At 41.6% G+C, this 27,056-nt stretch overlaps 1 protein-coding gene across 12 annotated transcripts in view; it reads right to left on the reverse strand.

Annotated features, from left to right (window-relative positions):
* Slit2 (slit guidance ligand 2) overlaps positions 1–20,889 on the reverse strand; it is a 337,724-nt gene extending 316,835 nt beyond the window's left edge. For 7 of the 12 annotated variants that reach the window (XM_087583728.1, XM_087583722.1, XM_087583718.1 and 4 more), the window contains exons 1-4: positions 18,821–20,889; positions 16,081–16,152; positions 14,830–14,901; positions 3,524–3,595 (exon numbers count right to left, since the gene is read on the reverse strand). In XM_087583728.1, the coding sequence (XP_087439854.1) occupies positions 3,524–3,595; positions 14,830–14,901; positions 16,081–16,152; positions 18,821–18,999 (395 nt within the window). In that variant the 5' untranslated portion in view covers positions 19,000–20,889. 12 annotated transcript variants of the gene reach the window in all.
* Between the last annotated feature and the right edge of the window lie 6,167 nt (positions 20,890–27,056).

Genomic DNA, 27,056 nt, shown 5'->3' on the forward strand with positions numbered 1-27,056 from the left:
GCTTGTAATTTTATTACGCTGTCCTGTCGTTTACACAGAGTTGGGATTATTTTACAGAGTTCTGTTAATGGACTGGATAAACGGTAATGCTATTTAAACTAGTCTTCTGCTGCAGCCAACACAGCTGTGAGTGTACTACTATTTCTGAGCAAACATCTTGACCTGAGCATGTAGTGCTCTCTCAGCCCTTCCAAAGAGAAATTGGAGCAGGCAGCAAAGGGAAGGCATTTTTGGCCGCTAGCAGCAATCAACCGTGTCAAATCATAATTCATATACAGTGTACCCTCTTTTTCTTTTATATCGCATTTAGAGTCTGCAAAGTGCAAGCGTGCCTGGCATCTCGTTTTCAGTCAAAAGTCAGATGGTGATTTATTCATTACAAAAACTAAAAGTAATACGTATGATATCTAACGGATCAAGATAATTTTCATCTAGGTAAATGACGCTAAAACCAAATACCGCCTTATAAACTGGTTAACATTCTTAGCTGGTAAGATGTAGTGAAAATATATTAAAGTATGTAATAAGTTAAAAAATAGACACGTTACCTAGCATCACTTGTGATGGAAAAATGAATTCTAGAAGTGCTCTTTTCCTGTGCTGCATATGTGCCTAATTCTACCATGATATTCAGTCAGGCAAAAAGGATTTCTTTTAATATACACGTGAAACAACTGGTGAAATATTTTCTTTAGGCCAAGATCCCTTCCCTTTTGTCAAAATTCCTACATCTGCTTTCTCACTTAACCTCCTTGGACAATGATTCATTTCTGAAGGGGCATTTCTAAGGATAATTTCGAATGTGGATTTTAACACATTTTCCAATCCATTACAATATTCATTTCAACCGGGCTACTAGACATAGGTATCACACGAGGAACAAAACCAATGAAACTATAGGCTTTCTAGGCATACTTGCCCTCATGCACTAGTCAGACTTACAAGCTTGTCCCTTACTGCTGTGTGTTTGATTTTAGTAGTTCAGTATCATTTAAAAAGTACTCATATATAGTTTATTGCCTTTCTTCTCAAGAGAATCAACAGTTTTAAAATTGTATGCACTTGTGCTAATCCGTGTGAAGCATAGGATCCTCCATTTCAAACAAAAAGATTTCTGATCTGAATGTGCAGACCATCATCACATTTCCAAGGTGGCGGCCCCAACAAGTAGGAGGCTGAGCCACGATGATTGCTGCAGTTCAAGGCTTAGCATGAGCTCCATAAGAAGTTCTAGGCCAGCCTCGCCTACAGAATGAAAAAAAGAAAGCGAGAAATAAAAGCCAGGTGGAAGGAAAGAAGTGTGGGAGGGAGAAAAGAAGGAAATGAAGGGGAAAGAGATGGTGGGAAGGAAGGAGAGAAAAGTAAACCTCTGTATTTCTACTGAAAGGAAATGTGAACCATCAGAAAAAAAGTGATACTCTCTTAATGTTAACCATGAAGCCGTGAAGAACTAGGTTTAGGAATACAACATTTACATCTGTATTAGAACTACTGATACGAACAATTAAAACTGCCAGCTGGAGTGCTCACTGGGGAAAATTATTTGAGCCACACAGACCCAGAAGTATCTCAAGCATATTTTCCAACTGTCCTTCCCCCCTTTAAACATGCCTTCAATGAATGAGAAAACTTTGTCACAGTCCTCTGGGGTCTGATGCCTCTTCAGGCCACTGCTCATAGCTTTTATGTGTCCCGTCATATAATAGCTTCAGAAAAGTACAAAATCTTAAAATATAAGGGGAAATCTCTTTGTTCCACTGTGTAATATTGTCAAAGAGGTCTAAATGTCAAACTGTATAATTTGCTGGTGGGAACTTTTATAATGCATTAAGTCATTCAAAAACTCCTGGGGAAATCAATCTGAGTACTTCTAGAGAAAACATTGAAAAGTCTTGTTTGTGGGAGAGAGGATTGAGGTCGCTTTGTACATTTTTTCATAGTACAACTGATAACAGACAACAGCCATTCCATTTAAGTTCATTTCTGCAGTACATGAAAAACACTTCAAAGGTACTGTGTGTTGTTTTTGTATGTGCAGTGCTTTGCAAAGTCACAGGTTAGCAAGGTCATTGGACATTAGCTTCAAAATCAGTTATTACAAGCTTCTTCAGCCCTTAAGAACTAAAGCAGAAGAAATGGGATACTGTTTAAAAAAACAATCTGGCTATTACAGCACTCTGTGTGTGTGTGTGTGTGTGTGTGTGTGTGTGTGTGTGTGTGTGCGTGTGCGCGCGCGCACGCGTATAATTTTATAGCAAGCTACATCCTACTTCCTCAAAAAAAAATTGCCCACAGAGATGATTTGTTGAGAGAAATTCCTTTGATTTCGAGAACATACACTTGAATAGGGCCCATTAAACAGCCACACTCACAAACATGAGCACTGCAGCCAGGGATTTTGACTTTCCTTAGGGAAACGGTGTCAGGAAGGAGAAGATGTGGGGTGTCAGCTGGGAAAGCTCTTTGTGTTGTGAAATGAAGTATCAGGAGGACTGACCGAGCAGACATCCTGTTTCCAGCAGGGGTGAGTATGAGAGAAGCCCACGCCCACCCCCACATACACACACGCTTCTGGAATTGATAACAATATTGAATGTGGAGGCTACAGACCTTTGGCTACAAAGTCGAATTCGGAAAAGAGCAATGTGTTCACTTTCTCTACAAACACTTCCATATGGGACTTCCCGACACCCAGGTGGGGCCACTCCAGACAACTTCCTACCTATCCCAGCCGTCCTTAAACAGCACGCATGGGCATCGATAACCGTTACCATTTATTCTTGCCAACACTTTGTAGCCTATCTGCCGTCTGCACACAGCAGAAAAAAATCTAATTTCCAAAGCTTTCATAAATGTGTTTTCCCTATTACACATTAGGTCAGGGAACAAGCATTCCTGGGAGGAAAAGCCGATTTCACCTAATACTTGCAATGTGCTTTTTTTAAAAAAAGAACAACTTCCTTAACAGTGTACGAGGTATTTTGATGTGAAAGTCTTGCCTTCCAGCAGTTCACATTTGCAGAATTTGTAATTCTGGCTTCAAAAGAAGTACTTATGAGAGAATACACAGCTTTAAATGCCTTAGGATAGATAATATGAGCAATCTAATAAACACTATTCCTCAAATTCAGAAACCACGCTAAAGCAGAGCTTACAGAAGGAACCCCGGGTTTACAGGACACACTATCAACATCCTTTAAAACTGGAAGAACAGTAGCAATTTTAATCTTCCGAATTTGAGGTTTCCTTTGCGCACTAGGCAAACCTCTGCATCAACCCAGAACCAACGCCAAGAATAGAACAAGGGCAGCAGCGCACACTGGAGCCACAGAACGCTACATAAGCAAAGCCACTGGAACCACGGAAGATCTTTTCTTTCTTTCAGAAAGCAAGAGGGCAACCTTCCAATCTAAGAATCCAGGCGCGCGTGGATTCCAGGAAAGCTCAAGAAAACAGCTACAACTCTATTAATAAAACACAAGGTCAATGCAAAGCAGCAGCAAGCACTTGTGTGTCTACTTACAGCCGGTAGAGCTTCGCAGTCCCAAGAAACAGCAGCTCAGGAAACAACTGAAGGTTATTTCTGTTTAAACGCCTTTGGAGAAAACAAAACAAAACAAAAGACAGAGCTTAAGTTACAGAGAAAATACTTAACAATGAGCCTTGCTTTAGTCCTGCATTTCTAGAAAGAATGAAACCACATTCAAGAAAATCCAAGCACTGAGACCCCAAAGTTGGTTACACCTTTTGTTACATGGTTTGCACCTTTTGTTACATGGTTGTTGAAGGCAATTTCCCATTGTCATTCAGATGGTGATTACAGGGACCTAGATTCTCAACGCAAAGCCCGTGCAACATCAGACAAACAGAACCACATGATGGAGTAGTAGGATTTCCTGACCCAGACACAACTTCAAAGAGGACAGATAGATTAATAAAGTATTTAAAAACATTTATATATTAAAAACATATATCCAAAAATATTTATATATGTATATGAATATATTTGTATATTCATATACATTTAGTATATGACTAAAATTTTCAGCAAAGGCATAGTAGATAGAAATTTCAATTTTATTACCTACTTATTTAATTGGGGGCAGGACAAGAAGCAGTCTCTATAAAGACTTTTTCCCCATAGGTCCAATCAGAATGAAATACAAAAAAGCTCAAACTTCAAGCCACAGTACTTGACCTATCACTAAATTAAGTTACATTCTGTTTGATTGAGTAGCATTTCAAAGATTGCACTGCTTTTAGGGTTTTGGGGTTTTGTTTGTTTGTTTGTTTGGGGTTTTTTTTTTTTGATGTTTTAGATATTTTGGGTAAGGATCTAAATGCAATTCTTAAGCAAACCTGATCTATTCTTGAGCTCACTGGGAATGTGTAACCTATTAGAGAAAGTGAGCAAACACTATCCCTGATATACTTAACAATCCAACCCTTCCCATTCTATGTGAATCCTTTAATCAAGTGAGTGTCAACAGCCTGCTCTTCTGCTTCTCCCAAATCTAAATATATTGATGAGCAGCCCATGGGAAATAGCTACATATAAATGATGTACAAGTTGCTTGGGCTCTAAGACCAATATCACCCTGAAAAAGGCAGAAACATGGTTAAGTCTTCAGGATACATGTTAACAGTCTGATGTCCTCATTTGCTTAAAGGCTTATGATGTGGAATCAAGAAGACACAGTCTCCAGCAGGTAGCACTGAGACCAGTAATTGCATTTTCTAAAACAGCAGATAAGTGAATCCTTACTAAAAGTTATCTTAAAGCATGAAGACCTGCCTTTTGAAACTCTCTACTTGTAATCCCATGTATCTAAGCAAATGGCTATAAGGACAGTCCGAAAGCAGGGTCTGCATTTAAGTGAGCTGTAGATCACAGAAGTAGAAGGTAGCAATATGATCAGAGCTTAGCATCTAAACAGCTCAGGAAGCTGCCCATCTACAGAGCCACGCCAGCAGGTAGTAAAATTCATACCATGTGTTCCAAGGTACATAAAGGAGAAAGAGGAAAATTAGTGGTGTAAGGGTGGATTTGCTCCCACATAGGCACTAATTTTTATGAATGAACCACATAATGAAGTTAAAATAAAATCAAAACTTTTATTCCAGGTTTCTTTTATTCCTTGGGTATGATTTTGAGGGTAAAGTATTTTCACCGTCCATCCTTGTCCACCTTAAACAAAATCACTTAATTGTGATTTCATTAGGATAGCAACTAAGAAAAACTTACAAGCATCGAAAAAATTAATTCTTGGCCATCCAAAAAAGGAAAAAAAAATCACATTCTGTAATAATGACAATGAGAATGTTTTTCTAGGCAACAGGAGTTCTTTGGAGAATGTATGCACAAAATGCCTACCCTGATATCTAGAATGACAGACATGGGGTTTCTTAATCATATTCCAAGCACTGGATTAAGAGAGCTGATCTGATTCTTCAGCCTGAGCAGGCAATGCTATGTCAAGCCTCAAACTGAGACTTTGCAAAAGGCAGCTGTCCAGAGAGTGCTTTCCCTTCCTATCACAAGGCGCTTTCTTATATCCTCTGAAACTCCAGCTATTCTCTGTGAACTCCATACCTCCCTTGGCTGTGTCCCCGGAGCATTTGATATGACCCCCCTTGAGCTGTATTATATTGACTCATGTGCTGGTCTCTTTCCCACTGGGCTGGGAGCTTCTCAGATGTGAAGACCCAATCTTTGTGTTCCTTCCCCTTTCTCTGGCACTTACTAGGTTTGAACTGTATTAGGAGACAAAACAATCTCCTGTTCTCATTCTGTACTCCCCAATCTTTTCTGGCATTTGGAAGGTTCTAAGTGTGTTGAATGAAAAATGAGTGCTCTCTCCGCATTTTGATATAGTTCAGTAAGGAGTCAGTATAATCACTTGATATCAGGACCACTTGGCGTTGGCATACTCGCTGAGCCACCAGTCACTACCCAGCTAACCAAATCCCTAACCCCCAATATGCTTCCTGTACCCTAAACCTCTCCTTTCTTGTTCCCCAGCAACCACCTACTGTCCACATCATATAAAGAGCAGAGGGAACTCAGCGTGTTTAAATAAACCCCAATATATCAGCGACCAAGAGTTCTTCCTAACCTTCTTGCTAATACATCAGCAAAACTTCACATGTGAATGTAGATATTTAAGCCACGGCACATGCAATGTCTTTCTCTTTATAGTTGCAATCCTTTTCACATGCCCCCCCAAATTGGTTCTTAACTCACCTCCCAATATCTGACATGAATTAATCTATATGGATTACTTCACTCGCTTGTCCCAACATCCTTACAAATGAATACCATTTCATATGGTTTGGCACAAAATCCACAACTCAAAAGTAGAGCTGGAAGTTTGGCCTCAGGCAGTGTGATTCCGTACATTGAGAATCACCATCACTGTGGTGCACCAATGCCTGAAAATAATGTAACGCTCAAAGTTTCCTTGAGAAAGCCCGTTTTATGTACTCTACTTCTTAAACATCTTTGAGCTGCGCAAATGAAAATGAGTTCAATTTGATGTATAAAAGACACTAGCTTACGGAGGCTGGCAAGAATCTCAGAGGTCCTTGCTTGCCCCCCCATAAAAAAGAAAATCATCCTGACAGTCTGAGTTTGATTCTGGAACACTTACGACAATAGGAGGGTCTGGAGAGATGCCTCAGTGGTTAAGCACAGGTCTTCCAAAGGACTGGGATTCAATTCTCATAACCCACACACAGAGCAGCTGTAACTAAAGTTCCAAGGGGGATCAGACATCCTTACACAGACACACATGTAGGCAGAACACCAATGTGCATGAAATAAAAATATGTCATTTTAAAAGGAAAATGTAGAAGGAAAGAAACCACTGTTGGTCTGTGACTTCCACTTACACACCTGAGCATGCAGACCTCGTTGGGTAGGCAGACACACACACAAATATATACACATACATGCATGCACATGCACACACAATAATGATAATAGTAATAATAGTAATACAATATTAAGTAATCATTCTGAATTCCCTTAGTTTTTCATGGAAGTGAATTTGTCTAAACTAATCATGTTTTGAACATGAAGCAAGATAAAATCACCAAAAAAGAAAAAAAGGATACACTAAGGAAAATATAATTTATAGAGGCAAAAATTGAAAATGTAGTTTTTTTTAAAGTGCCTATATTTGTCTCTTGCTTTCTTCCATCAGTAATAAGGTTAAATGGTCAGAAATATTTTAATAAAAAGTCACTGGACTCCTTCATATCTAATCAAATATTTCAATGTAAACATTCTTGCAAATGCCAGAATTTAAATCCTTAAAAGACATTTCAAAAAAAAATCTACAGTTTTCTAAAGGCTATTAAGATACCAAACAATCAAAAAAAGAAAAAAAGAAAAAAAAAAAGCTGGAGTAACCCGTCTCTAATACAACAAAGAAAGCATCATAGTGACTCAAAAAGGAGATGTCATGATGTGAACTCTAATATAAATGAGGTGACCTTTAAAAATGATGGTCACTAGACAGAAACAGTGAAGGATTACTGATGGGAGACCACATAAGGCACTCTGTTAAAAGACTCAGTTGTGTCCAAGGAGAGATGATGGACTATAGTCACACCAGTTCTGTGTCCTCACCCTGGGATACAGTCTACTCACAAAACTGAGGGCCGTTTGAGGATTCTCTGGGTGGTGACTCATGTTTTCAGAAAGATACATGTGGTAAATCTCTTTGCGATAGGTTTTTTTAGGCCAAAGATAATTAAAGACCCTTGATCTCAGTCACGTCCTGCTTCTGAGTATGACGTTCAGATGAGTACGTGATCTAAGAGCTACGAAAACACTGCGGAGCTCTGAAATGCTGGGTCTCCACTACTCAGCTCACAAGCCGGATACTTTCTAAATTATTATCTTCCATTTACTCCAGGGATTTATCCTTTGAAGGATGTTATAGCACCTTACTTTCCTCAACTTCCCTATCAGCTCAGCTAGTATTTTACCCCAAGATTACCTTCCTCATATTCAAAATTCCAACGTTAAACAGTTTTACTAAGTCCAGTGAAAAAGTGTGCTTTGCATCCACAAATCAATGCCAGCATTCGTCAGCATGGTGTCTAGTCTGAAATTCAGTAAACGTTACCTTCAAATGTATTGCTGCTCTCCTACTCAGTATACATGGGTAACTCTTCAGGTGAAATTTCTATCGCCCATTGTTCTTCTGACCCTTGTAGAGCAAACGCTTTTATTTTTCATAAAGCTAAAATTCAATTTTTTAACAGTTTTTTAACATCTGGTTGTTTTATATAGCTGAAGATTCTTTTTTATTATTATTATTTTCAGCAGCACACTCAATGATATCTTCCTCCTCTATGTGATGATTTCCTTGCCCTATGTGAGGGAAGCCAACACTTTTTAATAAAAAAGGCCTTTTCCTGCTCTTTGCCTTCATTGAATGGTTCTCTATACATTAAGGGAGAGTAGGGGCTGGGGATTTAGCTCAGTGGTAGAGCGCTTACCTAGGAAGCACAAGGCCCTGGGTTCGGTCCCCAGCTCCGAAAAAAAGAACCAAAAAAAAAAAAAAGGGAGAGTATATAATACTCTGAAAGAAAACATAAGAAAAAACATGAACTTTCTATCTTCCGATCCCATGAAAAAACTCAAAATGACAATAACAAATATGATGACTAATTATAGTATATTCGTATTTTAGGATACAAAATTTAGGGATCTAAATTCAACTTTTGAAAAAGAAGTTGTGTCAAAATCCCTAACTACAACCCTTAAGCACGCCGTGGTATGCATTCCGAGAAACTGTGTATACTGTCTCATTAATCCCTGCACTACTGGGATAACTATGCCTATGTGAAAAGTGGGAGAATTAAAGAAGTTAAAGATGGCATGCTGTGAGGGTTGGGGATTTAGCTCAGTGGTAGAGCGCTTGCCTAGCAAGCGCAAGGCCCTGGGTTCGGTCCCCAGCTCTGAAGGAAAAAAAAAAAAAAGAAAAAGAAAAAGAAAAAAAAAGATGGCATGCTGTAATCAAGGGGTATGGAAATTAAGGGTTTTCTGAAGTCTCTCTTATTGAATGTTTCAAGATTTAAGATGAGGGAGAGTTCATATGTGGCTAGACAACACAACCAGCAAAATACAACATGTGTCATTTGCATTAGTGATCTAACACATGATATCACAAGGCACCACACAGCAGAAATGGCTAGAGAGTCCACAGGAATATTATCACCACAGTCTGAGATACTATGGCATAGTTTCTGTTCTAGAGCAGAACCCTGAGTCCAGCATGGATGGATGCTATAGAGAGGAAAGACAAAGAATTGTATAAAAGCCTCTTACAATGACACTCCAACACCCATAGCTTCAAGTCAGTCTCCTTGTCCCCAAGATATCATTATTGTGAATGTCTTCTGTCAGTCCCGTAGATGTAAAGGTAGGACAATATGTGTGAAGTCCATGAGAAAAGAGAAGCCCCCTTCCTGAGCAAGTAGGTGAAATGCACTCTGGAAAGTCTCATTCAAGAAGAGATATCCAAAAGCAATGCAAGCCAGAACTAAATGTAAAATATTTGACATTCACTGCTCCCACAAATACATTGAAACAATGCAAACTAAACTCATTTCAGGAGAAGCATAAAGGAAACAGCATCCAGCAAACATTGTTACAAAGGATGAGCCCAAGCCAGATGTGGGAAAAATAAACACCCTTGGCTGCCTCAGAATTCATAAAATAGTCCACAGTGGTAGACGGCGATTCTCACCACGCAGAAGAACACACAGCAGTGAATGTCTCACTACACTTTTAGCAGCACCCTCCCAGAAAATCTTTCTAAGACCACAATCAGTGAACACAATTCAAAATTGCCCCTACTGCTTAGAAATGCATTGGAATGGAGGCATTTAACAATTGTTTGACACACTACATTTTTATTATATACAATGTCTGAGGTAAAATATATATGACACCAACAGGGGTTTTAAATCAAGGTGTACAATACCAGAGAAGAGTCCCTTGAGAAGAACTTAGAGTCTTTGCCACAGAGATTAGTGTTGTGAGATTCTCTTTACAGTAAGAACTATGTCTGTCAGGTTACATATAAGCTTGCAGGATTAGTGGGAAGAGGGGTCCTCTGCAGCCTTGACAAACAGAGAATAAATGGTGCTATCCTCCAGACCTGTTCTACAACATTTTCTACACTTGAACTCATGTGCTACAACCTACAATACAATCTCTATGCCACCACTCCCAACCCACAGTGCCACTTGTCTGTGAGACGCATTATACTCATGTCAAGAGGATGAATTCACAGCCACCTTAAAGGAAATTTATATCTTTTAAGTATTTGTTCGTGAAATACAGTTTGCTCAAATGGGATCTTTATCCTACAGGGATCTGAGTTTCTGAGTTTAAGGGTGATAAGTTTTATGATTATGAATTATGAACTCCAAAATATTTAAGTTATCAGATTTGTAGCCCGGGATTCCTCACATCACGATATTTTTATGATGATTTTTTTTCAAGGAAATGTTGCAGCTGGGTAAGCCACTAGGACTAACAGTATCACTTTAAAATGAAGAGAATACACTGTGAGTGTTTGAAGTATATATCTGAGAAGCAGAGAGTCGGAGTGTTGAGGGAAGAGCTGGGCCCTAATAACTGTCCCTAGTTCGAAGTTGAGGTAACTGAAGATTTTAAAGAGGAAGCTGTATGACCAAGATATCACAGGGCAACTGAAAGTCAGGATCTGTAAGAGTCACACTTGTCTAATGTTCCTGGCTTTAGAATGCAGTTTAGATGTAGCTAGATGACCAACCAAGAGCCTAACAGGTGAGTAGCTTTCCCAGGTGATCCAGAAGGTATTAAAAGGTGCTGAAAACCAGTAGCACCTAGATAATTAAGTTAGCCCTGCTCCTCTATCTGCTCTTTTGTCTCTGTCCTGCCTCCATCAACTGAGCCTAAAATAACACTGCACAGCCAGCACTCTAAAACCATCCCCACATCCAAAGTGCCTTTCTACTTCTGGAATTAGTGTAACGATGAGCATTTGGTACTCGTGAGGTCCATTCAAAGCCACGGTTTTCTATTCCTGGCTGCTGCTCCCCCACAAACATAAGCCAGACAAATATGTGTTTCATTTTCAAGTGTCATTATATCAAAAATTCCAATAATATTCCACTCATGCTCCGAGGGAATTTTCAAAATGGGAGGAACTGAATTTACTAGTAGGATGCCAAAGTCGTCCCCCCTGCCCCCCGACGGCCATAAAACAGAACTCGGGGGTAGAGCCTGACCGAAGTCGTGCATTGATTATCACTGAGCAGCACAGCTTTGGCAGCCTATGGAAGATGCAACTTGAAGAAAACTGCATAGAACACTATGTACCGTAAATCAATAACATTTAATACAGACCGGCGGGGCTAGTCAGTGTTCTGTGAAGTAGAAAGAAAAGCATGCTTTGATTACCCTAAATGTTCTGTGTAACTTTCTTGCATGAACTTTGGTTTTGCTTAGTTGCTTTGGACAGAATCAGCTGACCCAATAATTTCAATTAGAATCCTCTATAACTTTCTTATTAAAGAATAGGAAGCTACTGTATTTCACTGTGCATAATGCGTATTCTCCCTGGGAAGCCCCAACACTTCCCTACAGGATAAACAGCACCTCCAACAAGACAAAGTATTCCAGACACCCTGGCATGGCATGTATCAGGCCTGGGAGTATGGCAGCAACTGTCCCAACAGGAAGTGACATATGCTCATGGGGTGCAAGCTCCATTAAAACCTATCCCATTCACAGTGACTCATAGCCACATGCCTATGAGACCTTCATCATCGGATGCTGTTTTCCCCCACAATAGCCAAAGGGAGTGACTTGAAATGGAAGGAGGGAGGAGAGAGGGACAAATGGTTTGAGAAGAAAGGGAGAAAGTAAAGGAAGGAGGACAGGAGGAAGGAGAGACAGCTTAACATTTTGACTGACATTATTTAAACTACATTAATTAAGTGAAAATCTTTTTTGTACCTATAGGGTGTTGATATTCAAGTATTTCTTTCTAATCTCATAATGTTAAATTTAACTTAAAATGGCCTTGTTTTTGTACTAATTAAAAACTCACTGCATAAACTAGTATAAATACCATTTACTATTTTCAGATCTGCCTTTTCTTTATTAAGTTTAAAATTTCAACAACATTATAAAAAATACCTAACTCTTGATGTATTTACAAATACCTTCCCAGCATTGGCAAATGCTATTACCGTATCATCTTAAAATGAAAACAACTTAGAACCATACATTGGATGTGAATAAAGTTGATGTTTTTTATTTTATTCTGCTTTACATACAAAGGAAAAAAAAAACCTGATGTCAAGCTTTTCTAGGTAAATGGCTATTACAACATAAGTAGTTTCTAATGCATTATGGCACAATTTGGAGTTCAATTTGCAGTTTTGCATCCAACTTATTAACAATCATGTAGATTATACAATCCAGAGTTTAACATTAATCCATTTCCTGTTTCTTACACTCCCCTTTGAAGTTTTGTAAGTAAGAAGTTGTTCATGGGACATTAATGACTCTATAGAAAATAGGGGTAGATGTTGTAAGCCACAATAATTTGAATATGAAACTCACAAAGTAAGGTAGGGGGTTTTTTGCTTTTGTATTTTTTATTGTTTAAAAAATAAACTCCACAAAATTTAAAATAGTTTTCTTCACAATAGTGTTGAATGCATTTCTTAGTAAATCTGCCTTGGCATTTAATATATTTAAAAATAAATATTTGAAAAGTGTATCCACAATGTTCCTAAGAAATGGCTTAGAATTCCAGAGTCCCAAGGAGATGAACTGGCTGTCAGATAACAATGCGCTTCCGTCAGACGGACTTGGCAGTTGTAAACAAATGGAATTTTCTCAGCTTTTCCTCACAAATATGAAATATTTGCTCTCAGCCAACAGCTGGGGTGATTTAAAGAAGTCTTGCATATATATTAGTTTTCATTCAAAATTACAAGCCCTCCTCCCACTCTGCCACATCTGACTCACTCTTTGTAGAAGAGAAAATTGTTCAGAGATGAGGTGACATTCTCAAGGGAAGCAAAAGTTAAAAAACAGTATCTACTTACAACTGTAATCAAATTTCAAGCTATATGGCATCTTTAGGATTTTTTAGGAAGAGCTAATTTATTTAAGATGAAAGTTCAAATGAAATTCTGAAGTGGCTTTTAAAAAATGTAAAAAAAAAAAAAAAGAAAAAGAAAAAGTGTATCTTTCTAATGTTCCTAAAGACTGAAAATTACAATACAAGTAAATGTGAGCTACAGAAAATGCCATGGAGAACACAATAATGCAAATGTAGTTTTAGAACCAAGTTATCAGTATGTCCCCAGTCTGACCGGAAGACACTCTTGACAAAACTGCTACTGTTCCAATGAAAGTTTAGCTATCCATTCATTGATACATTTTATTTTATGAAATATAGTTTATCAAAACATATTAAACTTTATGGTGTAAAACATCTCTGTGAGTTACTCACTAGGTGTATCAGCTATGCCCAAATAGCTTCCAGAGTATTTTAATATATAGAAGACAGGTTATGGATAAGAGAACTTGGGTAAGAACTCAACTAAATATTTACCTTGTTTTTACTTCCTCAAAACATATCTCAGTGTAGCAAATTAGTTTATGTGTTATCCTACAGTCGCAGTCATTGTATTCTCATATTTGTAAGGGACAGAGTTTGAAAGTAGAATAAAGTAGACATTCCTGTGCTTTACTTGAGGACAGAAAAACACAGCCTGTATATTCCCAACCAGATCACAAAATTGCAAGCCAAGTTTTTACTTTTTAGACAATGACAGAAAATTAACCTTTGCTCTTGTGCTCAGTGAATCCAAATATATGTTGTGTCTCCCCCACCCCCAGTCACCTATTTAGATAAAAATATTTATTGTATCTTTACTAAAGTGACTATTAAGGCAGGTGTGGAAACTTATTAAAATAATTATTAGTGGTTTAAATTTCAATGCACTGAAAATGAAAACGTAATCAAGAGAAATGAGATCTGTTCATTGCATTTCATATTACAATGTCTATAATTTCTCTGATTTCAGATATAAATTTTCTTTTATATATATTTAAATGATATATATTCTTTGAAGACAATAGTCAATTAATACTTACATCCATAAGAATTTTTATGTCTAAGACCAATATTTTTAAAGCACAAAATTTACCCTTAAGTTTCATGAAAAAAAAAATGCCAGTAATGGATATCGACCCATCCCTACTTTAATAACCTTTAGTTCATTTTTCCAAGCGGTAATATTTTAGAAGCTATTACAAAACAATTAAATAAAATTGGGAATAGCCATTATTATCAATGTTCTCTGTAAGTGTTAAACATGGAAAAGTCACTTCTCCACAACTATCCCCTTTAAATTTCCTAAAGCATCAACAATGGTGCACTCAGTAATAGCATGGGTGTTTATAAGATTCTTAACTAAGTCTCTCTTTCCATAAAGTACAAAGTTACCAACCATTCTTGCTACATAAAGCACGGGTGTGGCAAACAAGAACAGGCAGCTAGTTTAGTCAAAGCAATGCTCATCAAGGAAGAATCTCTGGAAAGCCCTGAATCTTAGGCTTTAACACAAGCTCATGTCCTTTACCCAGGCCTCTGCCCTACCTGGGAAACCACTTGTTTGTGCCCCTTTGTGCTTCAACTTTAAAAGCTAAGCCAGGAAACTGAAGACATAATCCTCGACATCCAAGTGGCTTTAAACACACAGACATGTTGTCATGGGTTCGGAACTGAAAATACTTACAGTCTTTCTAGCTCCTTAAGATCCTGGAATGCTCCCCTCTCGATGGTGCTGATCTTGTTCTCCATGAGCTGACTGAAATGCAAAATATAACATGCTTCTGAATGTTGCCTTCTGAGGAGGCTGCAGCTCGGCAGGGGAAACATGCAACCCCTCTCTGACCCCCCCCCCCGCCCCCGTTTCTGTTTTGCTGTGAATTGAACGTCACTAGTAAATTCAGTAATGAAGTAAGAGAGAGAACTCAGAGAGGGGAAGCAGCTTCCATACAAGGCATTTATTATAAAAAAAAAAAAAAAAAGGACTGAACAAGTTTCATACAGCAGTTAGTCATGAAAAGTTAGATCTGAAACTCAAACTCCAACATAAGTCAGTAACGGAAAGGAAGAACAGGCAACAAATTTGAGAACTGTTTTCTTATACTGATTCCACTTGTGTCCTAACTAAGGCATTCTACTGAATGTTCAATGCATGCATAGTTTAATTTTGACTTACGGATGCACATCATCAATGGGATAGTGTCACAAAATTGGTCCTAAAAACCTAACATTGTAAGCACAGTAGTCGAAAATATTTGGTCACTTGGTGCAAATATTTACAAACCTGTGGGGAACACATTTTTGCATAATACTGACTCTCAAACTAATAGTTAACTCACACCTAATTTAACCCACTAATTAGTGCAGTAATCATGTTTAACAATTTATATCAGCTACAAAGCTATAAAATGTAAGGAAAGCAACTCAAAATGAGATCAATCTATTTGATACATAAACACCCCCCAGCCACAAACTGCAGAAAAGATGGCTGTAAGATTTTAATGCTTTTTTTTTTTCTGTACTTTGGCTCTGTGTGTGTAGGGGGAAAGGTCTGGACACTTTTACTTCAGAAGTAAGAGAAAGCAATCTACTGCAAGCTTCCACGATAATTGTTAAGTCCTCACCATATCAGATTTCACCCATTATTCACTCATATTATTAAAAACAATATTTCACATTTTTATGTGTAAGACCATTAAAGCAGAATAAACCAAAGATCTGAGGTCCTTTCTCTCTATTACTGCCACCACACATCCACTACTTAAAGGCACAGATTTCAATAAAAGTTGTACAATGGCAAACAGATAGAAATGGAAGACCTTAAGTTTTTTAGGCTTCTGTCTTCAGAGAGGTTTTAAAGGTTACGAACACTTAGTGGTTGTGAAGAAGCATGCCATCTTAGAAACAAAACTGAGACGCAGAGGAAGGACACACTTACAGAACTCTGAGGTGTCTGAGACCCGCAAAATCTGTCTTCGTGATCCTTGTGATGTTATTTCCATTCAAATCCCTAAGAGACACCAAAAAAATAAAATAAAATAAAATAAAAGTTCCTTTTTTTAATTTCTCTCATATTTGGTCAAAGTAAAACTTAAAACAAGTTAGAGCTTTAGGGGGAAAAATTTAATTCAATAAGTGTGGCTTAAAAAGTGAGCTGGAGAGGAAAGGAAAGAAGCCTTTGAAATAATAGTTCATAAATGTCTCATGTTTAGAAAATTCTGCTGACATATAACAAAAAGAAAAAAATTGAAGCAATGACGCCATCACTAACCGTGGCTTTTGTTGTGTGTTTGTGGGCTGTGTGTGTGTGTGTGTGTGTGTGTGTGTGTGTGTGTGTGTGCGCGCGCGCGCGCGCACGCGCTTTCGATTTGGGATTCTACAAGAATGTGGGTATATATTTACTGAGGTATTCTGCAACTTTACTCTTATTTTTAGCACAGCCCCCCCAGAAGTTTCTTTCAGAAAGGTAATGAAAAAAAAAAAACTCATATTATTCAGGGATTTTTTTTTTCTTTTCGAAAATTAGAACAGCCAGGAGGTAGCATTGTGGCCAAAATTCCTGCGTGAGGGAGAGTGCAGCGCCTCAAAGACCTTCACCTCCCCACAATTCGAGGTCCCTGGGGAAGCTGAACTCTTTATGCAGCTCCTGTCTCCCCCCTCACTGCCCCCACCCTGCCTCCCCCAACTGTGACTGTAGTTTAAACACTGGTGTGGACAATAATGGAACCAGGATTTGGCCTTGACAAGTTTGTTTCATTTCAACAACGCTTTTACTTCAGTCACATTCTTCTTTTCTGGTCAACAACTAAATTTTCAGGGCTTCGTTCATTCACAGTAAAACTAGCCTTTGGGATACACTGAGTTCCTTACTAGAAGTTCTCTTACTTTGAACTTTCAAACTTTTGTGCTCAAATCTGTATTTAAAGCGTTTGCTTTGCTAACGACAGAATTTTATAAACCAGCACTGAGTATGTGGTTTCCTAAAAACTCCACAGATCTCCCATAAAGGATTTTTTTCCCCAACCACTGGGCACTCCCCTGCCAGCTCTGGAAACCCAGCCCTTTGACAAGTTAGTGTTTACACTATTCTGAAGGACATGGGATGACGACAAAAACTAAATCAGAATTCCTCATTGTCCTCCCTGTCTCGGCAACCTACCTCTCTGAATTGTCTCTTAAAGTTGTGAGAATCATTTAAGGGCTTTGTTATCTGGTGCGATCCCGACCCCAACAGCAAATAAACGCTCTGGATCTCACTCTGATGAAACACCCGCCTTAAGGCCCAACTAGCTGGGAAACAATCAAGGGGAAAACCCTAGTAGAACTGGAGATTGGCAAACCCTTCCAAAAAGAGAAAGTCCTGCATTGGGGCCTTCAGACAGAGGGGGACGCAGTTTGCATAAAGAGGAGGACAAGTGTTGGCCTTGATGACTTTGTATGCAGAAGTGTTGTCCTAGGGTTTCCCTTTCCCTTGGCTAAACGCAGTCTTAGCAAAGAGTAGGAGTCTCTGCGCAATCGCCCACACTACACTAGCCCAAGCCATCCGCGCCTGCCCGGCCCATGCGCAACCGGGAGAGCCGGGCGCATCCCGGGGGCTGGGGCGGGCGCGTGTCGTAGGGCTCGGCTTCACAAAGAGAGTAGCCTCCGCGCTTCGCTTCCCTAACTCGGGAAGTGCCCCACCAGGAGCATGGGGGCCGTCATCCCCGGGTCTGCGTTTATTTCTTCATTAAAGACTCGCGCAGACAGGGAGGCGGGGATGTCTGCGGGCGACCAAGCGCGAAGAGGGGCAGGCAGAGCAGCTGCCACCACGTGAAGGAGCTCAGAGATTGCCAGAAAGGTGCCCCAGGGCATAGAGCCGCAGCAGGAAGAGCTGGAAGGGACAGCCCAGGCCACGGGGTCAACAAAGCAGTTGGACCCGGCCCAGTGGGTTCTAGATGAAGAAGCAATGCTAACTTTATTTAAACCCCGGGACGCAGTCTTGCCCGAAGTCTCCCGCTCGGTGGAGTCACTTAAGGACCGCTACTGTTGCTGCCGCCTCGCAGTAAATGAGAGGGTCTTTAGAAAGTTGAGGTAGGATAATGATGCAAATGATGCAAGTCCCACAAAGAGGACTGCGGCTGTCCTGGGGTACTCATCCTTCGTAGACAATGAAATATCTCTCAAGCTCCCCAAGGCTCCATCTCCCCTCCCTCAGTACTTAGAAAGCTACATAAAGCCCAGGAGAGGACAATTCCCGTTTTGGCCACCCTTCTCCAGTCTGAGGCAACAAGGTCCTGAAATGACCCGTGACTGTTTGCAAGCCCAAGGTGACTCCTGGTTTTTCAGTCTAGGAAAAAGGGTCACACCTCCCTTGCCCCAGGCATCCTTGGATTCTAGTTCCAGGTGCCTCTCTCCCCAGCCAGAAAGAACTGGTCCACAGTGCACAGGGCGAGAGGGGTTCAGAAAAAGGGGGACCACGCAAGCTGCCAGCGACCCGCCCCTCCTTGGCAAAGGCTCCTCCCAGTTTAGTGCCCTTTCCAGAGGGCCCAACCCTGGGATGCGCGTGCTGAAGAGCCTCAGAGGGCTGCACCAGGAACAGGTTTCTACCACACGTGGACTTTCCAGGCTGGACGCTTAGGGCTGTGCTACCTCAATAGGGAGAGAGGGAGAATCGGGGAGGGCGAAGTACCCATACTCACAGTCTCTCCGTGTTGCGGGGGATATTCCTGGGCACACTGCGCAGTGCCAGCCCATGACAGTCCACTGTGCTGCCTGAACAGGAGCACTGGGCCGGGCACGCATGAGGCGCCACCTTGTTCAAGATCGACAACACTAACGCCAGAGATAGGGACAGTGTCTGCCAGCCAATGCCACTCATCTTCCCAACAGACCCCTTGCTTTGAGGGACTTTAGCTTTCGGTTGCGTGAAAAGTGGACGGTGTCCGAGGCCCAGTTCCTGGCGCTGGTCTTGCAGCCCACAGCACCCGGAGAGATGCTCACACAGTAATATGGAACAGTGATATGGGGCAGGAGAGCAGACAGAAGCACACGTCTTTCCTCCGCTCTCCAAGCCTTTCTAGCAGAGCACAAGATCCGTGGGCAACTTCAGGTCCTGAATATCAATAGGCCCGACTCAGGCTTGGGGTAGACCCCGAAGCAGCTGTGAGGACAGAGCGCGACTTCAACTTGGTGGTAAAAGAGCTCCTACTTGCAGTGTCCGCGAAGATGCAGAGGCTGGTTGCTTGAGGACAAGGGAGGACTTCCGATTCCACGCACCCTCTAGCAAATCCGATTCCAGTGGGAAGAGTACAAGGCTGAGGAGGGGGCTTTAACAGTAATGGTGGCCCTGATCAAAGTGGATTCCCCCCGAAGCTAGAAGGCGCAAGGGCCTGGCAGGTCCAAAGCAGAGCCCTCGGAGAGACTGGTCATGTCGCGCGCCGGGGCGCACCGGGTATTCAGGCAGCCTTGGGGGCGCCGAGCGGTGATGCGGGGCGCAGGGCTCAGCTCACGGGGTCTCTCCACTCCTGCGGCACAGCAGCAGCCCCAAGCCGTCTTCTCTGCTTCGCGACAGCCAAGGATGGTTTGCACACACACATGCACTTCACTGGAGGATATCTTGGCAATCCCGCCTCCCTCCCGGCGTCCTTGGCGACGCTCTGCACCAGGGCCTGCCCCTGAGGTCACACAGAGACAAAAGGGCAGTCGGACCGCTGCAGCCTTGCAGAAATATCCACTAGTCCTCACCCCTGCAGAAAAAATCCAGTAAGCCAAGTTGAGTAGGAGAGCTCCTAGGAAGATTGAGTGGGTACTAGCTGGGGCAAGATTTGCAGACAGGCGAGCTCAGAGAGCAAAGCAAAGACTAGGTGTCGGCGATGCCAGTGCTGCTACTATGCCCTGATGGATGACTACTAGGTGGTAGGCAGGAAGAGAGAATCTGCTACCTGGGTAGACCCCAGGCGACAGCTGAATGGCAGTAGAGTGTGCGCGCTCTTGTCAGCCACTCTGGTCTCCGGGATACGCCGCAGCTCCGCAGCACACACCTGACGGCACAGGTAGAAGAAACAACAGCGACGTCCTGATGTGCGCAGTCTCTCAGCCACCCTTCAGGCAGCCCCTACAAGTGGGTCTTCAACCTCAAAGTGCAGGAAGTTTCCCCTGCTTGGATCTGGTCTCCCACTGTCACGGGAGGAGTCCAGCCGCAGACGTTGAGAAGCCGCTTGGCCCCGGACGTTGCACCTGACTCGGCGACCACAGTCTAGGCAGCGCTCGGCTTCCAGCCCCTTCCCCTCTCTGGGAGGCTTTCCGCAGTCGCGGCTCCCGGGAAGAAGGTGGAGGGAGAGGGAAGGCGGAGACTGAGCGGGGACTGGCGCTCCAGAGCCCCAGGCAAGTGTCTAAACAATAGGACGGACTCCGCAGCCCAAGTCTCGCCCGGCTGCTGGAAGGTGGGTTGTTGTTGTAACTGGAGTTGTCCGCTCTGGCTGCTGGGCGCTGAGCGCAGCCAAACAAAAAGACCCCAGTCCGCGCCTCTGGAGTCGCCGGTGGGCCCCCGGGACGTCCCCTTTTTCTCCTCAGTACTCCCGCAGCCCCAGGAAAGCTCGGCAGCTCCGGCCTGCGCCCTGAAGCCTGGGCGCTCCCATCCCTCGCCACCGCCGCCGCCGCCGCCGCCGCCTCCTTCTCCTTTTTTTAACCACCGTCTGCAGCAGCCACAGCCGCCGCCTCCTCCAGCCTCCGCCGTCCAGGCGCTCCGTAAATAAATAAGCCCAAGTCCGAAGTTAAAGCGGCCGCCGCGCTTTATATAGCAACCGGAGCCCCCGCCCTTGGCTCCGCCCCCGCAGGCCTCGCCCCGCCCCCTGGCCGCGCGCGGCAAGCCCGCACCTCGCCCGGGAGAGGTGAGGCCCAGGCTGCCAGCTCTGGCTGCAGGCGGCGGCGCGCGTTCCCGTACGCCCCTGCTCGCGCCCAGACTCCTAGAACAAGGCAAAGTTGGTCACCAGAAAGAGGTACCCCGGTCCCCGCCACGCAACTCCTTGACCCTAGAGGTGACCCGAGCCGGGAGACCGAGATTCCCAGTGGGAAAAGGAGGAGAGGGACAGCTTTGAGGGCAGCTCATAAATAAATGGAGATCGCAGCGCCTCTGCTGCAGCTTCTTGAGGCGCGAACCTAAAGGGGACCGCTCTAGGCTTGCAACACTGCAAGAGAGAGACAGCTAGATTATGATTTTAAAATTAAAACAAAAAACTCTACTGAAATAGATCTGCCAGCGCGCGCGCGCGCAGTCTCTCCCTCTCCTCCCCCTTCTCTCTCTCTCTCTCTCTCTCTCTCTCTCTCTCTCTCTCTCTCTCTCTCTCTCTCTCTCTCTCTCTCTCTCTCTCTCGTGCATTTTGGGAGACTTCAAACTTTAGAGTTGTAGCAAGTTGGGAATAGTGTTTTCAACCTTCTTGCTTGCCTTCACATCTCTAAGCCAACGTCTTCCGTTAACCCTTTCTTTATAGTCACTTAAACACCGTGCTGAGGGATTGGTTGTATGTGTACTATACAAACTCACACAACTCCCTGTGGTTTTACTCTCTTAGGAGGCAATGGGAAGGGGAAGTAAATCCTAGCAATGCCCATTATACTAGAAGGCTTTCCTTAATTCAGTGCCATCCCCACCCCTAACCCCACCCCCACCCCACCATCACCCCCACCCCCACCCCAGCACTATTTTGGAAAGGAATTTCCTCATTTCTTCTTGTCTGCTCAGCGTGAGGTCTGGCAATAGTCACCATCTCCCTTTCTCTCAGCAGAAACCAACACCACTGTAGGTTTGAAATAACATCTAAATGAGTCAGCTTCTTCACTTGATTTTAATTTCCTCATCATCTTTGCCTGTAGTCACATATCTACTGTGTGCCAGCTCCTACCATAAAGTCAGTTTTATAGTAAAGTCTCATTTGTATACAGTGTCTGCCAACTCTTGACCACCAAATCTGCCCAGTTCCCTTTAGCATGTTTGGCATTTAACAATTTACCTGTCACTTAGTAGGTTTCCTGATAAGTGTTTTCTTTCATGAATATGAAACTTGAAATCCCTCCACCATCTTTATTTTTGCCTATTTAAAATTTTCAGGATATCTTTTTCAGGTCATTTTGCCTGACACTGAGATCCAAAAGCCCTTCAGAAGTTTTTGGGTTTTTTTTGTTTGTTTGTTTGTTTGTTTGTTTTTGTTTTCAAAGACAGGATGTCCCCTCATAAAGTAGACTGGAACCCTTGGTATTATTCATTTGAATGTCATTTAGTTGTATGGCACCAATCTTTTAAAGACTTCAGAACATTTGACATTCATGCATTCATTTGTCCTTCTACATTTTAGCTTAAAGGCCTGTTATATAACTAACTTCCTTGAAAAGAAAAGAGAAGCCAGAGTCACATTTCCTTATGGCTTGAAACACGGAACACATGTCAGTTGGGAAACAAATTGTCATTGATGAAGGATTCTCCCAACTAGTGAATTTCTTGATAATAATAAATTATGTGATCAAGGCATGTTTTCACATGCACTAATTCATTTACTGTCACAACTTTGACATTTCGTTGGTAACATGATAAATTTATCCACTGCCTGTGCTTCATAGTTCTATGTGCATTTTAATTACAGGAATCTACATTCAAAATATTCATAAATGATACCACTGGAATTAGATGCAACAACATTCAGGTTTGATTCTTCTCTCTCTCTGCCTCTCTCCCTCTCTCCCTCTCTTTCTCTCTTTCTCTCTCTGTACGTGTGTGTGTGTGTGTGTGTGTGTGTGTGTGCCTTGCTTTTCATTCTGCATGAAATCAAGAGGAGGTTGAACAACATTCACACAAAATGTGCCTAAGGAAACACTTTTAATTAAATGAAAATTTATAGAAGATACGACCAATGAATTTCTTTTTTTAAAAAATGATGGTTTTAAGTAAATCATGATGTTTTTAAGCTAGTAAGTTTTTTGTGTATCAACAACTTTCAATTAAGAAACGAACATGAATGACAAAGTTTCTGGGGGGGAGGGGAGGCAGCATTACTGCATTATTTTTACAGCGCTACTGAGTGATGTTTCTTAAGGGCCTTACACACATCCCAAACATTAACTTTCAAGGCTTACTTCTTCCCAGGTTTTGTTGCTCCCAAATGAGTTCTGAGTTTCTCTTTGATTGTTGTAGCCAGCCCTGTGAAAGACCTCTGTGGTGCCTGCAGTCACCACACGAGGTCTCCATAAATCCTGACCTGGATTAAGTAAGTGGGATCCACTCCAGTCAGCATTCAAGTCTCCTATTAGTTTAAGAGGAAAATCCCATTGGTGGAAGACTACACGAATAATTTAGATACTTAAAAAAAATTTTAAAAATCACAGTGTGTGATCAAAGCTTTATGGTGTTGGGGCCTACGGGAAAGGGCAGTAAGGAAAGAAAATTGTTTTAAAAGGGAGAGGTGAATATTAGTGAGACTTTAGTTATCTTTTAACAAAGATGAGCTATACTGATAGCACTGATCAACATTGTAAAACTCCATAGAACAATTCTTTGAGTTCAACCTGTTTGGTGATACTATTATCCATTACTCCACAATGTCTTTACTTTTCTAATTTTCTTATAGTATTGTTTTTGGAATTATGAATATGACACCCAAATACCATGTAGGTTATGACCAGACTAATGTTCATGTCAAACTTACTCACTGCCAGGGTACTTGGTGAAGCATGGCTACAAGCACTTGAGTTTTTTCCTCCCTTAATGGCAGATATGTTTGCTGTTCCTCAGTGAAGGCCAAGAGCATTAAATACAGAAAAGTAGCTACGAATGAATATCCTAGTAAGAGCACCAGTGGAAGGGGAAGCCCTGGGTCCTGCTAAGACTGAACCCCCAGTGAACTAGACTATGGGGGGAGGGCGGCAATGGGGGGAGGGTTGGGAGGGGAACACCCATAAGGAAGGGGAGGGGGGAAGGGGATGTTTGTCCGGAAACCGGGAAAGGGAATAACACTTGAAATGTATATAAGAAATACTCAAGTTAATAAAAAAAAAAAAAAAAAAAAAAAAAAAAAAAAGAAGAGTAGCTACGACCTAAACTCTGTTTGCAGACCCAAGCTTCTCTTGTACCCTAATGGATATCTCCCCTGAAACCCTCAGGCTTTTTGTTGTTGTTATTTGTTGTTTTGTTTTGTTTTGTTTTAGAAAGAATACCTCCTAAATCAGGTATTCCTCTCTTTGTAAGCTCTGTGGCCCTCCCAGAATGTGATGGAGAACTCTGGTTCGAAGCATTACAGTTGTCTGGAAACGTAGGTTGTTTATACCAAGAGCCTTCTGCCCTGAGATGGGCCTAAGTAGCAGAGGTTCTTTGCCCATGATCCCCTCATGAGCAGCCTTAGAATCTCCAGGAACTGTAGTTGAAATTCCAGAGGAGAAAAGTCAGTACAAAGACTCAGATTGAAATGTGGAAGCTGAACATCAGGAGTCTGCACACTTGCAAGCCGTAAAACTGATTTCGATGCTTGCTAAAGTTCTAGAGTGACGGATCCAGAGTTATGCTACCAGAGTGACTGAAAAGGGAAGAAGCAAGGGTAATAGATAGATAGCTCCTCCTAAATCCTTCCACTTCCCTATTTCCCAGGGTTTGACAGGTGCACACCCCTGATCACCTCTAGAGGGCACCAAAATATTTTTCGTCTCCAGCCCCCACAGAAACCATAGATGAACTTCATTTCATTTTCTGGGTCATGGCCTTTATAATTGGAAAACGCTAGCTAGCAACCATCCTTAATTTTAATGATTCAACTACTTATAAAATAAGCATATTATATTTATATATTTACCCTGTTTATTGCCACTTATAATGAGAATGGTAGCTCCTAGTTTTCATGAATCTTTTGAAGATTAAGATAATACCTACCAAACAGCATAGGCTTCATGTAATTGGGTACATATTAAATACATGGTTATATACCAATTCTGTCATTCTTTTAATATCAATCCATAAAAATCTCTGAAATATTGTATTAGAAGAATAGATATCTAATCTTATCAACAAGTGTAGTTTACAGGCTGGGTGGTAAGAGTTGTTCTGTTTCCTTGAAACAAGGTGTCTCTATGTAGCCTTGGCTGGTATTGAACTCACAGAGATCCAGCTGCCTCTGCTTTCAAGTGTTACAAATGTGCCACCATGCCCAGCTCTTCTCCACCTCCTCCTCTTCTGCCTCCTCCTTATCTTCAACATCATCCTCCTTCTTTCCTCCCCCTCCTCCCCCTCCTCTCCCTCCTCCCCCTCCTCTTCCCCCTCCTCCTCCCCCTCCTCCTCCCCCTCCTCCTCCCCCTCCTCCTCCCACTCCTCCCCCTCCTCCTCCTCCTCCTCTTCTTCATCCTGGGAAGGGCTATATGTTCTCAGGAGTAAATAAATAAGTGACCTTAGAATGAGGAGGCCCTGCTCAGCCTTAGGCTTCTGTGAACCAACGAGTGAAAATGGAAGTAACTAGTTTCATAGTGTTTGTGTGTCACCATATTTTGATAGGGAAATTGTCTTCCCTCCATCATAATGAAATAGCTTACAGCCTGTGCAGCTGAATTAAAAGGAGAAGGGCTATACCTGAATGTGCCTACTCTGTGGGGACCCTTAGAGGTCTTCAGATATGCCACTTGGATTTTCTGATTTCAGCTCATTTGTGCTGTTGGGATTAGAGCAGTTGAATTATAAATCCTTCATAGTTATTATAATAATATACTTCTGTTGAGAAATGTTTATGTTCCAAACACTGGGCTGACACCTTGTACAATTAGCTCTTTTTAATTTCATAATACTGATGTGAAATAAAGATGCTTTTCTTAATTCTGACATAGAATGGAGAAAGCTGACTCTTGCAAGCATCCATTCAATTTTTCACATTGATACAGAAAGCAGGAAGAAATCAGAATTCTAGTTTGATGCTGAAATCTTTTCTATAAATGTGTACTACTGTTCAGCTTCTCAAATTGTAAGATGTGAGTTCATTATTTCTATATGTAAGTCATATATATATATACATATACATGTATACATATATATATGTGTGTATATGTGTATGTATGTATGTATGTATGTATGTATGTATGTATGTATGTATGTATTTGACTGAGATATTTGATGGCAAGTGCATTTGCTGGGTAAACCTGAAACCTTGAGCTTGTTTTTTCCCTACACCCTGGATGGAGACAGCCAATACCACAAAGTTATTTTCTGTCTTCCACACTCAAGGTGTAACACATTCACACACACACACACACACACACACACACACACACACACACACACACACACATACACTCTCTCTCTCTCTCTCTCTCTCTCTAATATTGTATCAAGATTGACTAGAGAAAGGCATGGTGAAAATAATTGAGTAAGAAGAAAACAACATGTAGAGTAGAAAAATACGTAAAGAAAATAATAAATTCTAAAAGAAAAGATACTTGAAGTAAATCAGATATGGTGCTGTACCCCACTTTTAACCCCAGAACCTAGAAAGTGAGACAGGTGGATTCCTGAGCTCAAAGATAGCCTAGTCTACAAAGTGAATTCCAGGATAGTCAGGGCAACAGAGAGAAGCCCCTGCTGAGAGACAGGAAGAGAGAGAGAGAGAGAGAGAGAGAGAGAGAGAGAGAGAGAGAGAGAGAGAGAGAGAGAGATTGATTTTTAATATTCTAAGATTTATGTTAAAAAACATATTGACATTTAAAGTCCCAAGGGAGAAAATACAGCAAAAAAATTTTAATACTTTCACAAGGTTAAAGTGAATTTTCAAGTTTCTTACTGTTGAGAAAAATGAGATACATCGCAGCAAATAGCTTTAAATTGCTTAATCTTTGACTCTGCTAGGTTAATTATGTTTCCTGCATGTTCAGGGAAGACACAGAAGTCTTTCTGTGTTAGAAAGGAAGAGACAGGAACCC

This window comes from Rattus norvegicus, chromosome 14 (genome assembly GCF_021556685.1).
Source record: "Rattus norvegicus strain SHRSP/BbbUtx chromosome 14, alternate assembly SHRSP_T2T, whole genome shotgun sequence".
Lineage (NCBI taxonomy): Eukaryota > Metazoa > Chordata > Mammalia > Rodentia > Muridae > Rattus > Rattus norvegicus.